This window comes from Octopus bimaculoides, chromosome 1 (assembly GCF_046866305.1).
Source record: "Octopus bimaculoides isolate indiv1 chromosome 1, ASM4686630v1, whole genome shotgun sequence".
In the NCBI taxonomy this organism is placed as follows: domain Eukaryota; kingdom Metazoa; phylum Mollusca; class Cephalopoda; order Octopoda; family Octopodidae; genus Octopus; species Octopus bimaculoides.
The window spans coordinates 179,461,485-179,479,607 of NC_142928.1; the positions used below are offsets into that span (position 1 = coordinate 179,461,485).

The window sequence follows — 18,123 nt, forward strand, 5'->3', positions numbered from 1 at the left end:
AGAAGACCTTAGAACAAAGCTATTATGGCTGCCTGTTAAAATTTGGGACAAAAAGCAAGAAAAAGGTACGAAAATAATAACATGCTTTGAATAATGAATCACAAGTTGCTTGACCAAACAAGATCATTATTAGGGTTATCACTTTTAGCAGTTATATTTCTTTTTACTTTACTTGAACCATTAATTAAGTTGGATTTGGCATTATAGATAAGTGACGTTTGATCACAAAATCTGTAGTGTTTATCAGACAACAATTGTAAGAAAAAGTTAGCCATTTTAATATTTGTGTGATCAAATGTCATACTTTACTTTTAGAATAGATTGCAAGACAGTGAGAAATAGAAAGAGTAACCAAAATAAAATACATTCACAGAGACAGACACAAACACATATCAGGTTAATGATTTAAATTTTCAGAGCTTCATTACCGGAGTTCCCATAACAAGCTAAGAGTTAACTATACACATATGCATATGTGTATATACAACAACTAGATAGACAGCAACATAAATAACATCAGTTTCTTTATCTTCCTCATTTTCAAATGAAGAGTTAGAGCCTAAAACATGTCAGCTGAATTAATGAAGCATGTTTAAGAACTTTTCTATGAATTAATTGGCACCAAAAGAGACAATCATAAGTTTCTTCCCATTCAGGACATATATCCATTTCTCCATGCTAGCATGGGATGAAAATGTATGGAGTAGAACTGAATGCCTTTCCAGTAGCTAACCCTTATTGGTTTTCAGCCCATCTTCAAAATTGCTGGGGCAAAGGAAAATTTTTGGACAGAGAATGCAATTATAATGTCGTTGTTCTTTTTCTGCTAAACATTTTCATGTGAGGGCATGGAATATAAACAACCACAGACATATACACAAGCATTCAAACATACACAGATATATGATGGGCTTCCATATTGTTTCTGTCAACCAATTCCATTTACAAAGTATTGGTTGACTCAAGGTTGCAGTAGAAGACACTTGCTCAAGGTGCCATGCAGTGTGAAAGAACTAGAGATTATGTGGTAATGAACTGAACTCCATATTCATACAAACATGCCTGCACCTAGATATATATCTATCTTACTCAATCAATTATATTCCCTGTCTCCCTACTGCAGCTTTATCCATTATCCAGTCTAGTTATATCTGAAGAAATGACAACACATTGGGGAAACTCTAGACTGACAACTTATTACACACATACATAAACACACAACAGGCTTCCATGCAGTTTCCACACTGATCAGCCTGGCGCTATAGTAGACAACTGCCCAAGGTGCTGTGCAATGGTACTCAACCAGAAGTACTAGGTTGTGAAAAGTAGTTCTTCACACAAAGATTATATAAACACACACACACACAAATAGAACCTCTATCAGTCAGGGTTGACTATGTATCTGCACGTGTGTCAGCCTGGGCAAAATTTTTATTATAGAAGACTAACATCCAAGTCTCTCTTCTCCACATCTCCAGTGTTGTCCAAGGGAAAGGTTCTTATGGTGAGCTTGGCGGGGTTTGAAATCAGAGCAACAGAGCCAAAACAAATATACGAAGCATTCTATTCACTGTTCTGATAAACCTGCTAATTCTCTCTCTCTCTCTCTCTCTCTCTCTCTCTCTCTCTCTCACACACACACACACACACACACACACAGATGTTGTATTAAATGAGCAAAAGTGGCAAAAAGTTAGAATTATATTTCAGAAGTACTTGGGGCTGTTTAAAAAAAGGCTAAGTATGTGCTCACTTGCACTGCTAAAAATAGCAGCCAAATGTCTCTGTAATCACATAGCCTTAAAAAAAAGACCATATTCACTAATGTAGTCCTAGGTATACTATAGCTGAAAAAGATTTTTTTAAAAATCATGATGGTCACAAGCTACAATGATCTCTCACACACACTAGTAAACACTGGAGCCAAGATAAAAGATAACCTCTTTTTTCTTTTTTAAACTTGAGGAGGTAAAACTGAGAAAAATGAAGTGGATGGGAAGGATCATTCACCAAGTTAGAGATGAGGAGTGAAAGAAATAGAGGGTGAGAACATTTGGTTAGAGTTCAAGAGGTCAATCTGATAGTGACACTGACATAAACTACAGGAAACTAGGAGAACAATGACTGCCCTCAAAATCTTCATGAAAACTGGCTGGAAATATGTTAAAGGATTCATATCTTTTAAGAAGCAGGAAGGATAAAACAGGATAGATACATTAAATGTGTCAGAAAAATGATAAAATAACAATTCTATCATTCTATGTTAGTATTGTCAATAATGGATTTCTTTATGATATTTAATTTTTGTTCCAAGTTCTTAGCTGTAGATAGGGTAAGAACTGACTCTTAAATTGAAATAAAAAGAGAAAATAACTGTCATTGTTAAAATTATCTCTCCATCAAACAATAATATTGGCTGGAGTTACTTAAATTATTTTCCCACTTGACTTGTTTTGGTCTTCCTATGAAGAATGTAATTTCTTATGCTGAGAAAATGATCAGACAAAAGCAAAAAGAAATATGTATCTTCTACTACATTACAGAGATATATGTTTAGAATAAAACTGTGGTTTACACCCAGAGTATAACAATAAACTTTGATTAGAGATTGCTGGAGCAATAAAGCCAGCAGGTGTACAGGATACCAGGCTCAGTTAAGAGTGTAGACCAGTGCTCCACAACCTTTTTTCACTTGCAGTACACATATTTTTTTCAAAATTTGGCAGCACACCTGAACTAAAAACATAAAGTATTGGAGAAAAAATTATATTCAGGTTACACTGCGGCACACCTAGCATCGTCTCATGGCACACCAGTGTGTCGTGGTATACCAGTTGTGGAGCACTGGTGTAGACTGCAGCTCTGGAGAGTGAAACTGATTTCTGTCTGAAGACATGCTGAGTCAATCTGACACTAGAAGCAGAAGGAATTGAACATGAATTCAATTCATATCCTTATTGCAAAAGGAGTAACGTTTCATCTGTCTAAATATGGGGATTTATTGGCTACTTGAAGTGTAGCAAGATCAGCATCAGGTCCAGAGGAATATTCCACAATTCTGGAGCAGAAATTTACACTTTCAAAGTGTTAATTGCAACCAAAATGTTAGTGTTAACAAGTTTAATGTAAAAACAAAATATTAAAAAACTTGTAATTATGTGGTAGTCAATGACTAATATTTTCATTATTCTGGCAAACACAGGAGACAAAACTGGGTACAATTTGGTCTAATCATGACTTCATCACTAAAGCATAACCTTTATCAAATCCGCCAAGAAAGTATCTCCCAATAAATGTACAATATTGAGCATTATTTGCAGTAGGAAAATAGACTTGTTTGGAGAATAGACTAAATTAAAACAAATTGTTAGTGTTAACATATTTAGTGCATGCAGTATTAAAAGGCTAATAGAAAAACATTGACATTAAGAAGGCATGAAAGTGTTAAAAAAAAAAAAAAAATCGAGTCTTTGAAACAAGAAAATTATAATTAAACAGTACTAATTATTTCATGGCTACCAGAACTATCTAAGTTGATGGTATCTACCTTATTAAAAAGCAAGTTGGTTTTCTTTTTTTCTTCTCACAATTAGCTGGCATTTCTAAAATGTTTACAATAGTTTAGGTTTTCTCAATAAACAAGAGCATTAAGAGCATAAATTCACTTGTAATTCTCTTCCGGTGTACGAAGATTCTGTCATTAAACATAGATAAGTTTGTCAGAAAATTCTATCACATGTAAATACACTTATATTATCAAGTCCAATATTATGAAGACAAAACCGCTGAACATGCAGTCATAAGACTATTGTTGTACAATCTCATCTTAATCAAACACTAAAAGTAGGAATAAATTTTAATTAAATAATGACTATTATCTCAGAATTATTATAAAGTAAACTGCTGGCTCTCTTTTACACCTTAGTAGGTATGTTAAAAAAAAAGTCCTTGACAAAATAGTTATCACCTGTCCATCAATAAAATTTCACCCAATATTGAGAATATAATATTTTAAACAGAATATTTCACACTGTCAAACCAGTTGTACTCGCAAATATGCTTAATCAATATCACTAATCAATGAAACCAAATAATTGAGAATAGCACTAAAACACTGATCATTATAATGAATAATATGAAAAAAAAAAACTATGGTAAAAATAATTCCTTTGAAGAGGATGGGGTGGGTAGACATCAAAGGTTGCAAAAAAGGACCAAAGTAAACACTATGTGATGTTAATAACCCGAGTCAACTTCATAAAAGACAAGATTTAAAATAAGTTTGTCTCATAATTATTATCAATCAGTATGACTATTATAAAGATAGAAAGAAAAAGAAAGAAAACAACTTTAAAATAGTTATTTGCAATGTAATTGTACTGGCTCACTTGCATATTTTCCATTTCTTTTCAAATTCTAATGATGGAATAATAGTTATGGGCTGAATATATGGCTAAGAATGTTATAGTTGGCTCTTCACATAATAACACTGACAATAGAACAAGCACAGAAGACAGCAAGAACAAAGTGATAAAACAGCAAGAAAAGGAAATTGATCTTTGTTAAACAAAGCCTGCCACACTAGACAGAAATATTTAGTAGTTTTCTGTCAGTAGCAACACAAACATATTTCTATTATGAACAGTGAGCAGTGGCTTTTGTGTATGTACTGCAACTAAAAGAACAATGATAACTGTATCTGAAGTTAAAAAGAGAACATATCTAAACCAATATCAAAGCATTAAAAAAAAAAAAAATGTTTTTTTTTCTCCCCAGAGTCCTTCAGAGAAGGATGTATTAAATACAAAGACAATACACGACTGCGTTTCAAAACGAAGAAATCTATCACAAGCAATACAAGATATTGAGTTTTCCAACCATGACTACTCCTTATTTCCAGTCCTCATATCATAGACTACATAAACCAATCTGTTCTTCCGTGTTTAAGATGACTAGGTGAAATTTGACTGCTTTTCCAGAAGGTCATATGACCACATAGAGACTTCCTTGTTGGCTTGATTTAGGTTTGTTATTGTTGCTATTTAGGTTGTTATTGTTTAGTCTCCAGGTCTGCTTCAAATAATCAAACACTTGATCAAAAACACTCCAGCTGTGGCCATCCTATCTTTTTTCTTTTTCTATAACTACATCATTTGTGTTGTTTCATTTAAAGACAGTAAGTTGTAATTTGAAAGAGAATTGGCTGCTGTTTCTAGGAGATAAAGTGATTGCTTAACAGCCACATTGTTGGCCTCATTTAATTTTGATTAGCTGAGTGAAAAGGTTAACTTTTATAAACAAGGAACTGCTAAAACTTAACACAAACCATAATATAATAGTGCTTAGTCACATTACTAATCTATTGTTTGACTGTTACCTGAGTTGAATCACAGATTAAAAGGTGTTGCCAACCTGACATAAATATGCATACACACACATGTGATGTGTGCAAATAATCACACACAATGAATGAGAGAAAAAGTATATTAGCTAAGCTGGTTATTTTCAATGAAATTATTCATGCATACTGAGAAAGTTAAGCTCTGATAATTAACTAGAAAGAAAGAAGTGTGTCATCTTTCTGAGAATTAATTTGCTCCAGGTGAGCAGCAAGGTATCCAGAAGAACTTAAAATTCATAATTTTGTTTAGGGAGGACAGAGAGTGAAATGGTTTTTACAGGCCCCCTCAAACAGATGAGATTGATATAGCTGATGCTTAGCTTGAATGTCTGTTGGTGGGAGACCCACTGGGGTGGTGGGGGGATTATGACTGAAGAGTGAGTCAGAAGGTTACAGTTCTGGGTGGTAAGTCAGTGAGTTCAAACTGTTTGAAGATGCAGTTTTGACACACTGTCTCCACCCGCAAGCATACAACTGAGATAGTGTGGTTTGCAATCAACAATCCTCCAAATTGAATCTTTGGGTTTTGTGTCAAACTCTGAAGTTTTATCATTTTTGCTGGGATCTTGGTTTGGTAATCCATGGGATGAACTCAACTGATACAGTTGTACCAAAAACTACTACCAAAAGAGCATAAACAGCAAAGCGGACAGCTGAAAATATGAGATTGTTATTATAATTAGATCTGATTTTGAATCAATATCGAGTTCTCACATATAAGGTGTCCATTGTTTGAACTGTGACCTCTGTGCTGAGGTTTGTAATTGCCAAGTGTAGTCGGCTTCTGTTGTGATGCTGTGAACTTACTGACTGAGCCAGCTCAACTCACCCCAGTAAACACTGACACAAGTACAAGTAAGTATTATGTTATAGTGAGAGCAATGGAAGGAAGGAAGAGGTGTGCAGGGTATGTGGGCCAGCTAGCAGACAGTATGTTAATTAGCTAACTCAAAAAAGACAAAATGGAAAGGCAATTGTAGTAGTGGAAGACAAAGCAATGAGAGAATACAGCACATCAATGATCCAATGATTGAAGTATTTTGGTGAATGAATAATTGTCAGTCAGTCAAATGGCCTTCTTTTGGAAGAAGTGTAAGACATTTGCGCATGTCACAGCAGTACTATCTCATAGACATGAGCAATACTCCAAAGTGGATGAACACATTTATGTTTCAGTATTTAAATATTGAAGACAAACTGCATGATTGACGACATCTATATATGAAGAGTGTGATTTCTCAAGTAAGTGCCCATGTCCTATCCTCAAGAGATGTATGTATAATCTATATAACTTTCAGTAAGCCTACAAATCAGATACTGAGGCCATCTAGATAGGCAGTTTACAATAGAAGTTTGTTGTCATTCAGACATTATTTAGACCACTATTCAGATACATAAACTCTGCAAAATATATATCAGGTCTTCATTGTTTTAATTACAGATGTTTTATACTATTTTTAGATCTCTTAAAATACACATACATACACTCAAAAGTCCATGTGTTTTGTTTCGGTTTCAACATAACATTTTAAAACTTATTGGTTCAAATCTTGCCTCATAGTCACGGAAAAATACTTGAGGCTGAAGTAAAGTAGTTGCTAGGCTTGATCATTGTCATTAGAAACAAAACAAAATGGAACACATACTTCAAAGGTGAGCAAAGGAATAGAAAGAGCTCATGTTCTTCTAATAATTCATGTGAAAGTACATGAATTTCAAAACCCATCGAGTAATACATGCAGCATGGAAAATGGCAATCATAAAGGAATGCCACTGTTTGTGGCAACCATAAATTAATAAATTAATTAAGGATGTTAACATAAGGAATAGAACATACTCACTCATACAATATACAATAGGAGACTATTATGTTAAAATCAGATTTAAACAGCAGAAGATAGATTTTCAAAGTAGTTTTGATTTGAAAAATATGGCTTCAGAATGTGGTCGAAATGAGGTTGGCTAACAAGACCTGACCAGGGGCTGTCATTGTGACACTAGGTGAAGTAATGATCTAACAATAGTTGTTGTTGTTGTTATTGGTGGCAGGTGGATGGTCAATATTTAACTCCTATTTTTAAACCTTCTTATTCTAACTTTTCTGAATGTATTTGCCATCACCTCTGATGGTCAACTAGCTACATATGATAGCATAGCCCTTGACTGAAATTTTGCAATGACTCTCAAGTTGGGGTATTTCCACTAATCTGTTAACTGGTTAACTGGGGTATTTCCACTAATCTGTTAACTAGATTTAGGAATTTATAGTCTTTGATCTCATATGGGAAGATTCTACCAGTTGTTAAAAGAGTGTTGCTTTAAAAAACAAAAAAAAAAAACAATAGTCTATGAGATTTTATCTTGGTCAAGTATTCAATGTACAGTCTTAGTTCAAGGTTATGAATCATGGGAAAATGAAAGTACAACATACCACAGTTGGAACAACCTTTTTCTCAAATAAAAAGATAAAAAACCATATCACAACAGAACTTAGCATACAAGAGATCCTGGAGCAGTAGCTATAGAATACTAGGTTTTTTTATCACCAAAAATAATTAATGGTTAAAGAGGGCTATACTGGTTAGCTGGCAGAAACTTTCTGACTAGCAATATCTTGTTATAGTCACAGCCTTCATGTAATTAATACAACTCCTTTTAATTATGAACATAAAAAAAAAAATCATGAAAAGAAACTTAACTGTAGGACACAATTTGTTTCCTTCCTAGAACTTATGAATACACCACATATAATGTTATATCAATGATAATCAATGAATATCTGGTAGGAATTGAACTCGTGTTGCCTAACTGGTACAGTAATCAAAATTATAAACATGCAATAGGATTTAATTGTCATTATATTTTGCTTCATTTCTCACTTCTCTTACACAATGAAATGAATTTCAATTCAAAGAACAACTTTTCTTTATTTACTGATGTCCACTAAGAGATCAGCTCTGGGCAGCTCTGGTCGAGCAAATCTATGATCAAAGGTGCCCCAGCCATGACCATCTTCATCTTTTTTTCTAAGCTAGTCTATCCAATCTATTGGTATGGTATCTGTGTGAGACTGTTGTCATGTCGAATTGTTTGTATTTACAAGAGTTTATGTTCTATAGGTTAAATAAGGATTTTCACTAAATAAGGAAATTTAACCACTCATCAATGATAACATATTTGCCAAGCAATTCCCTTTTCTACCTTACTGCCTATTCTCCCCAACCCCACTTTTGCAACACTAGGCAAACAGATAGGTGATCCCAATCTGACTTCATTTTATTTTTATTTTTTATGATTATTATTTATTTTTCTCCTGAAATATTCTGGTAGAGTTAACACATTTGAAACACCACTAACATATATATATATTCAGGAGAATTCAACTATAATTTAAATCCATTTCTATAGCTGGTGCTTGCTATGCAGCTAACAGATAGTAGTAGTAGGAGTAGTGTAGAAGTGTCTAATCTTTCTTTGCACTACTTTTCAGGAATCATCTTAAAAATAAATAAATATAGCCTGAAAGTGCTGTCCAACGATAGAAGATAAACATGGAAGAATATTAAATAATGAAATGCTGCTAGCTAACAACAAAATTTCTCCCAGCTGAAAAAAATATATTAAGACTTAGGTGAAGAAATTTCAGCATTCATTATTTTACATAGGAAGATATAAAGTTGATAGCAAGAACAGACTAATATCAAAGACAAACCCTGCTGGTGATAAATTTAAAGCAATAAGATTATAGGTTGGTAATGACAAATAAAATACAGATGCTACTAAGCTAGACTTATAAGATTTACTACACAAAATGGCAATCAAAATAAAGCAATGTTTTAAAGGCAAATTTTCTTGATATAATTGTTTTAATGGGTTATTGTAATATTGAATAAGCAGAAAAAAATACCGAGGTAGAAATCATATTCAAGACTGTGTACTACATATACACTCATCATATTCTGCAGGTGTAGGATATTTCTTTTTCTTATTTCCAGTCTCTGATTACTAGACAATATTTTTGCCTTCTTCTTTCTTTCTTCTATTATAATTATCACAAAACAATTCATCAGAGCTCTTCATGTGAAATCATCCTATTTTACGCCTTTCTATTCAATAAAGAATGTTATTGAAAAAGACAACTGTTGTTTAAACAGATTTAGGAACTGGAAAACAGTGTAACCTTTGTAGAGTTGGCTATCTGTGTCAGAAAATGTGTTTGAGAAAAGTTGATAGTGTGAAAAGTGAAAATGTAGGGCATTGCCTTTAAAGGTGTGTTTTAATAAATTCAGCAGGATGTACTCATAATAGTTAACTTTATTTACAGCACAAAGTTAACATGTGTTCTACTTTAAGCTGATTCTAGCAGATAGAATAAAAATATTACTACTTCTGAATCCACACACAAACTCCAACAAATAATCCATTATTATACTTTATTATACTAGAAGCAATATCTGGTATGACAAATAAGTGTTGAGTTCAAATAAAAAGAAGTAGCGACTTTAAGAACCATTTGAAAAAAGTGAGAAACTAGTTGTTCATTATGATAGTATAAAGTAAGAAAATACAGAGTAAAAAAGACAAATCAAAACAGCAAAATTCAGTCACTGTTCTGGCCAGTAATTTGAAAAATAAAAACAAAAATATAAATCTTATGAGAAAAGGCTGACAGAATTTATTGAGTGACAAACAGATATTTAATTAGCTATCTACTTAATGAAAACACTAACAAAAGCTAGTCAAGGAGTACCACAGGTAGGTAAAGTAAAATTTGCTCTTGTTTTAAACATTATTAAAGTGGCTGCTAACTCCAAACTTTATTGTATCATTGTACCAGGACATTTGTATGAGTGTAATTCATTTAGTTTTTAGTTTTTTTTTTTCGTAAGTGGATATAATCAGAATAGTTGCGAGCAGAAACATGTTTGGAAAAGCTTTCACTCTCTTAAAAACCAGGCTGAAGATTCTTTACACACACAAGTCTTATCTTGACTTTAGTGAAATGAATTTCTAGGAGAAAAAATAACTAACAACAGACAATGGAGTCTAGCTGTAGTGAACAATTATAGTAATGAATGTGAAGCTGATCTGCTTACTGGAGTCTTAGTTTGAATTTAATATACTCAAGATACAGCCTATTTCAAAGTTGCAACTTCTCTCATACTTTGTATGCTACTGAACCTAGATTGATTTGACTTTAAAACCCATATATTGGGTTGGCAAGAAAGTAATTTCGTTTTTCGCAAATAGATAGAGTTACAATTTTTTTTAACGATTTTTGTCAATGTTATGATTTTTTTCCTTTTGACATTTGATAGCCATTACTTTGAGCTTACTTTAGAAGCAAATTGCATGTCATTTTATTTGCAGCTGTTAGTTCAGTGTCAATTTTAACATGGAGTGCAAAAATGAACATTTTCACCATATTTTACTTTTTTTATTTCCATAAAGGCAAGAAAGCTGCTGAAGTTCACAAAGAGATATGTGAAGTTTATGGTGTTGACTGCTTAATAGAATGCACATGTCAGAAATGGCTTAAAAAATTTCGTTCTGGAGATTTTTCACTCAAAGATGACCAATGTTCTGGTCGACCTACTGAAGTTGTTGATGACTGAATCAAAGCCATAATTGAATCTGATTGTCATATAAGTGAAAATCACTTAAAATGTCTAGGACTCATTAAGAAGCTCGATATTTGGGTCCCACATAAATTGAAAGATTCACTTAACACAATTAATCAATATTTGCGATATGCATCTCAAATCCAATGAAATCAACCTTTTTTTTAAACGAATTATCACTGGTAATGGAAAATGGATTGTCTACAATAACATCAATCAAAAATGATCATGGTCCAAATGTAATGAAGCAGCATAAGCCACTTCGAAAGCTGAATTGCATCAAAAAAAGGTCATGGTGTCAATTTGGTGGGATTACAAAGGTGTTGTGTATTTTGAGCTGTTTCCAAGGAACCAAACGATCAATTCAGATGTTTACTGTCAACAACTAATGAAACTGGAGGAAGCAATCAAAGAAAAACAGCCAGAATTGGTAAATCATAAAGGAATCATGTTCTACCATGACAACGATAGACCACACGTCTTTGCTAACTCGTGAAAAATTATTGGAGCTTGGTTGGAAAGTGATGTCACATCCACCATATAGCCCTGACCTTGCACCAATCAGATTACCATTTATTTCTAAGTTTGCAAAATTCTCTGATTGGTAAGACTTTCAATAATGATAATGACCTGAAATTGCACTTGCTTCAGTTTTTGGCTGATAGGGACCAGAAGTTCTGTGAGTGCAGAATCATGAAGTTTCCAGAAAGGTCATCGAACAAAATGGAAAATATATAATTGATTAAAGTTCATTCTTTGTATGAAAAAATAAATAATGACTTTTATTTCATACTAAAAAACCAAAATTACTTTCTTGCCAACCCAATAAATTTAGATTCCATTTGTACCAGATTCTGAATTAGTTTGAATGGCTACAAAAGAAGGGGTAGGGAACAATCGATTGGAAGACAGAAACATAGTGAACAACCAGATAAGTATCTTGGTATCACATTCTATGTATATTATTAGAAAGACTTCTTAGGTGACAGACTTCAGGTAGTTTCCTTAAGAACCCAAATTTAAGAGCATCAAAGACCTCAGATCAGAAGATAAACAGCAAAATCAGGAATAGCAGGATACATGCGAGTTAAAAACAGAAAATGTAAGTTACATCGAAATAAAACTTCCATTACAGACAAGAAAACAGTAGAGATAGTACTGAGTACTTGATCAGTAAGTCTAGCTTAAATTCAGATTCAATATAGCTTCAGATAATTATAGATATTATATAAATATTGATTAATATAACTTATAAATCCCACTTAAATGTTACAGCTAACTATTCTTAAGCCCAAACAGTATAACTTTGTTGTAGCCTTTAAATGAAACAATGAAAGCTTGAAAAATAAAGACATGTCTACAGTTTTAAACCAATTATTTAACATAACTGCTAACTCAACTAAAACATCCTCAAGATTTTCAAACAGCATATTTTGTTTCCCCAATATTTCCTTTCTAAGTCTTATATATTATGGCAGACACATATAATTCCAAACAATACTGAATAAAGAATAAAAGTTTCTAATATTTATTGTTTCCAATAACTTCAATAAGCTGAATCTGATGACAGTTTCACTATCTTAAGAAAATTTCTTGTTATGCAAATTTTGGTAACAAAAATTTTTTTCGTTATGTTCTTTGGTGTGTTGAGTTAAATGCTAGCTGTACAACATAGTATTCCTGGCCTGAGAAAGAGTAGCTTGATAGTTTATTAATTTCCATTTGGTTATGTTCTCTTAGCATTCTCAATTCAAATTCCATCAGTTGCTTTCTATTTTCTTTTCCCGGAGTCAATAAATTAAATACAAGCAATATACTGGTGTCAACTTAATCAGCTATACTTGCTTTGACAAACAGGGGCACTTACATGTGACTGCTTAAACCTAGTGAGAAATAGCAGCTAAATCCCCCTCAAATCATAAGCTAGAGCTTTTTTTTTTCTTTTTCAAGAACAACACATTGGATATGATAGTCCTAAATATACTATGCCTGAAAAGAGGGGGGGGGGGAGAAAGGAACAAACCAGACTGGTCGTGGTTAAAATGCTTTCCATTATAGATCCACTTGCCATTAGAGAACTGAGGCTAAATAACAACGATGCTTCTTTCTCAACAAGTTTCTAGCATTATAGCATCGTTAAAAATCAATGAAAAGAAAACACTATCAGTCATGCTACATAACTTTTCAAGGAAATTTTCTTAAAAAGTTTTGAAAGTTTACTATCAACAGAAAATAAAAGTAAAATGCTTGGCTCACTGTAATTAAATTGTATATAAGCCTGTTCTATTGTACAGGATTGGTAAAAAGTAAGTGTTGTATAAGAAGGAAATTCATTTGTGATATTCATATTGAGCAAAAAGGTGGCTGAGTTTTTCTGCTATATCAGTGCAAGTGATGTGATTAAACCTAAAGGGAATCTGCAAAGTGAGCAATGGTAGGTGATCTGGAATCTAGGCTGGGTTTGTGACAAACCTACTGACATTAACAAAAGGCAGCATAATGCATTTTGATGCTGGTTATATTTTGTGCAGAAGTTGGCAAGTGAAGAAAAATAATGCATATTGATCAAGAATTGTAATAAGTAGACAACTGACTAATGAAAGAACATCGATAGTGAGAAATCAATACAAAAGCAGCAATAAAAACAATAAGCAACTAAGTAAAAGAGAAACTTGACTTACTTTTGAGGTACAGCAGGCATATTCTTTTGCAACTGATGATGCATGCCTGGGCTTTTAGCCGAATCAGGCGTGCGTGTCTTCTGATGTCTTAATAACAATAACCTTCCCAGCTCCTCACACCACATCGAGAGCATAGCTGAAACATAGACAAGTTACATCCTCAGAAATTTTTAAACATTTTGAGTGCATGCATACAACAACAATAACAAGAGGTATGTAAAAATGTTACAAGTGAATCTATCTGAACTATGTTCTCTGAAACTAAATACATTTTACAAGTACTATATATATATATATATATATATATATATATTCGTTGAAAATACACACACACACACAGGTGTAAGCATGGCTATGTAGTTACAGAGATAGCTTTGCAATTGCAGGGTTTCAAGTACTCCCTCACTGCATGGTACCCTGAGTGTTTTCTACTATAAACCTGGGTCAACCAATGCTTTGTGAGTGAAATTAATAGACAGAAAATTGTTTAGATGCCAATTTTCTGAGTGTGAATGTGTGTGTGTGTGTGTGCGCGCGCGCACATGCACACATGCGTAGGTAAAATGATGTGTTTACATTTCCTGTTGATATGTCCCATTGCTTGACTTTTGAAGACTAGAGGAATAAAAAAAAATCCCTTGCTTGAAAAAGAGATAAGGATTCACGATAGGAAAGGCGTTTAGTCATAAAATGCTTCTTCATATAAGTATCCATCTAACCCATGCAAACTTGAAAGTAATGGCATAAAGCAGATAAAATACTGTCTAACTTAAAAAGTTAAGTAAGTGATTTCAACCAAATTACATAATTTCTGAAATAAAGAAATATTCTTATACTTTAAGTGTCCTCATTTTGGTTGTCACAGTCACAATATTTCAGCTATTATATGCTCTAGCCATCTTCTAATGCTTGCCATGCTCAGCAATATGTTCATAATTTTGAACTAAACCCTTTATTCAAACACAGAGTAGATGACAGTCCACGTCCCATTGTCCGTGCCAGGAATATTTTCATATTAGCTACACTTAAACTGGTGATGTCACTTATATATTCTGCTTGAACCAGAGTATATATCGAATCACTAACCTATGAATTGAACTCACATCCACCAGGTAAAACTAAAACACTTAACATCTGACACTTAATCAAAACTTGTATTCACTATGCCACTGTTCCATATATAATAACTTCTATTATTTAACAAAAAATACTTTGTATCAGTGTTTTGTGGTTTCTTTTTCTTTTTTTTTTTTAATTCTGTTCTTCCTGTATAACTTTTGCTTATTGTTTTTGAAATTTAAATAAAGTTTACCTCTTTTTAGGCATATGACAGAAGAGTGCCAAGTAAGAAAAAATTAACATTTTCAACACCAATTTCTCTTTGCTTTCAATCAAAGTTACAAAACTATGAAAGCCACTCTAGAAATTTGTGCTATGTGCAGAAAAAGCATTATTACTCAAAGAACTGCACAGAAATGATTTTTATGCTTCAAGGAAGGGAAATTTGACCTCACAAGTTCTCCACGTTCTGGTTGACCTGTTCAGTTCAATGAGGATTGACTGTATGCAAACAAGTCCTCAGGGGAATTGATCCAGTGGATGGGATGCTCTCATGATACCGTCACCTGTCACTTTTACTTGATGGGTAAGGTCCAAAAACTTGGTGCATGGGTGCCACATGCTCTGGACAAAAGAAACAAACTCCAGCACTCCTCTATTGCTGCAAGTTTTCCACTCAATATAAGGTTACTCATGAACAGAAACAAGCATTTCTTCACTGCATTGTCACCAGCAATGTAAAATGGTATCTTAATGTCAATATGAAGCAAAGAAAAGAATGGTTCAACCACAAAAAGCAATCAACATCTTAACTCAAGCCAGAGTTATATCCATGCAAAACCAAGGTCTGTGTGTTTGGTGGGACTGAGAAGGACTAATCCACTACAAAATGTTTGAAAACTACAATCAATGCAGAGCTTTATGTTCTGAAAATGCACTTAGTTCAAATGATCCAGCCAGTAATATAGTATGCTTCTTCAATATGACAATGCTCACTCCCAACGTTGCTAGTTTAACCAAAATTCCTATTCAAGAGCTCAGATGGGAAGATCTACTACACTCTCCATGTTTACCTAATATAGTGCTTTCAGGTGATTTTTTTTTTTTTTTTTTTTGTAGAAAATACGGCTAATTGAAGTCATCAAGTCAAGACCCGGTGATTACCATTAAGGCATTGACAAACCAGGGTAATGTTGAGAAGAAGCCGTGAACAATGAAAGAGATATATTATTGACTGATTTGTTAAAATTGTTGATGAAAAATAAGGATTAAAATAAATGGGGATGGGGAGGACCAAACAAATTTATCCAACAATCTAATACTTGTGATAAGTTCAATTTCTTATGATATTAACAACCTTAACTACAGAGCAAAACCAAAGGCTTAATCAGAATAACATACTGAAACCATGTTACGAAAATCTATAAACGTTATGCATCAAAATGAAAATGAGAACATTTCTAAGACTTGGAATTTTCAGATCCTGCTAGTTTGAATAAATGACTGAGTGTAAATAATGAGATAAAAGAATCCAGTTTTCAAAAGTAAATGTATAACAGTCAGTTTCACCCATGAAATACAGTGTGTATTTAAAAATGAAAACATTATTGTTTCCAAAAACAGAAAAGTAGGTTTGAGTTTTGCATGGATAAATTACTTTAGTTTTTTGTTTCTCTCATGGGAATAATTGAAAAATTTAATAATTTAACATTCATTGTAGAGTCAATTTCTTCATTTTATGCTATTAAGTCAGCATACCAACTTAAGAATTTTCTTTTTTTATAGCATCAACAGTTCAATTCCTTTACAAGAACAAGCTAATTAATTTTTAATTTCCGCTCAATGAATTTATCATCATCATTGTTGTCGTTTAACGTCTGCTTTCCATGCTGGCATGGGTTGGGTGGTTTGACTGAGGGTTGGTGAGCCAGATGGCTGCACCAGGCTCCAATCTGATCTGGCAAAGTTTCTACAGCTGGATGCCCTTCCTAATGCTAACCACTCCAAGAGTGTAGTGGGTGCTTTTACGTGCCACCAGCATGAGGGCCAGTCAGGCGGTACGGGTATCGACCATGCTCAAATGGTGCTTTTTACATGCCACCTGCACAGGAGCCAGTCTGACAGCACTGGCAACGACCACCCTTGAATGGTGTTTTTTACGTGCCACCGACACAGGAGCCAGTCAGGTGGTGCTGGCAATGATCACACTCAAATGGTGCCTTTTACGTGCCACCGGCACGGGCACCAGTCAGCGGCCCTGGCAACAATCATGCTCGAATGGTGCTTTTAACGTTCCACTGGCACAGGTGCCAATCAAGCAGTACTGTCATCGGCCACGACAACAACTTCACTTGCCTCAACAGGTCTTCGCAAGCATAGTTTATTATTCAATGATTGAAGGGTACTCTTAAATGGGCTGGTTATGCAGCACTGGCATAAGCTCACTTGGCTTGCTGGGTCTTCTCAATCACAGCATACCTCTAAAGGTCTCAGTCACTTGTCATTGCAACAGTGAGGCCCAATGTACGAAGGTCGTACTTCACCACCTCATCCCAGGTCTTCCTCGGTCTACCTCTTCCACAAGTTCCCTCAACTGCTAGGGTGCGACACATTTTCACATAGCTGTCCTCATCCACTCGCAACACATGACCGTACCAGTGCAGTCGTCTCTCTTGCACACCACATCTGATGCTTCTTATGTCCAACTTTTCTCTCAAGGCGCTTACACTCTGTTGTGTATGCACACTGACATTACACATCCAGCAGAGCATACTGGCTTCATTCCTTGCAAGCTTACGCATGTCCTCAGCAGTCATCTGCCATGTAACATGGCTATTCGCACACATCCGTCATACAGTCTACCTTTCATCCTAAGTGAGAGGTCCTTTGTCACCAGCAGAAGTAGGAGCTCTCTGAACTTTGCCCAGGCTATTCTTATTCTAGCAGCTACACTTTCAGAGCATCCACTTCCATGAATGACTTAGTCACATAGGTAACAGAAGCTATCAACTACTTCTAATTTTCTCCTGAAATGTGACGGAAGCTGTTCTCTGCACATTTTCAGTGTTTATTGCTCCTGAGCATTTGCAACACACAAAAACTATCTTCCCAGTTAGCCTTACTTTGATATTGCTGCACCTCTTATGTGTCAATTGCTTACACTGGGTACATCTTATGGAGTTTCTACCTATACCTTTTCTACAGATCGAGCAGGGCAATCTACCTAAAGGGATTTGTGGTTTGTTTGCCTTCCTACTTATTAAGACTTTGGTTTTTGCTAGGTTGACTCTAAGGCCCTTTGATTCTAATCCTTGCTTCCACACCTGAAGCTTCTCTTCTAGTTCTGATAGTGACTCAGCTA

The 18,123-nt window shown here is 34.3% G+C and overlaps 1 protein-coding gene across 35 annotated transcripts in view; it reads right to left on the reverse strand.

The window, feature by feature from the left end:
• The window catches only part of LOC106871676 (zinc finger MIZ domain-containing protein 1), a 459,684-nt gene that overhangs the window by 33,194 nt on the left and 408,367 nt on the right, over window positions 1-18,123 (reverse strand). For all 35 annotated transcript variants that reach the window (XM_089363061.1, XM_089363006.1, XM_089362974.1 and 32 more), the window contains one exon: window positions 13,704-13,839. In XM_089363061.1, the coding sequence (XP_089219187.1) occupies window positions 13,704-13,839 (136 nt within the window). The remainder of the gene's footprint in view (window positions 1-13,703; window positions 13,840-18,123) is intronic.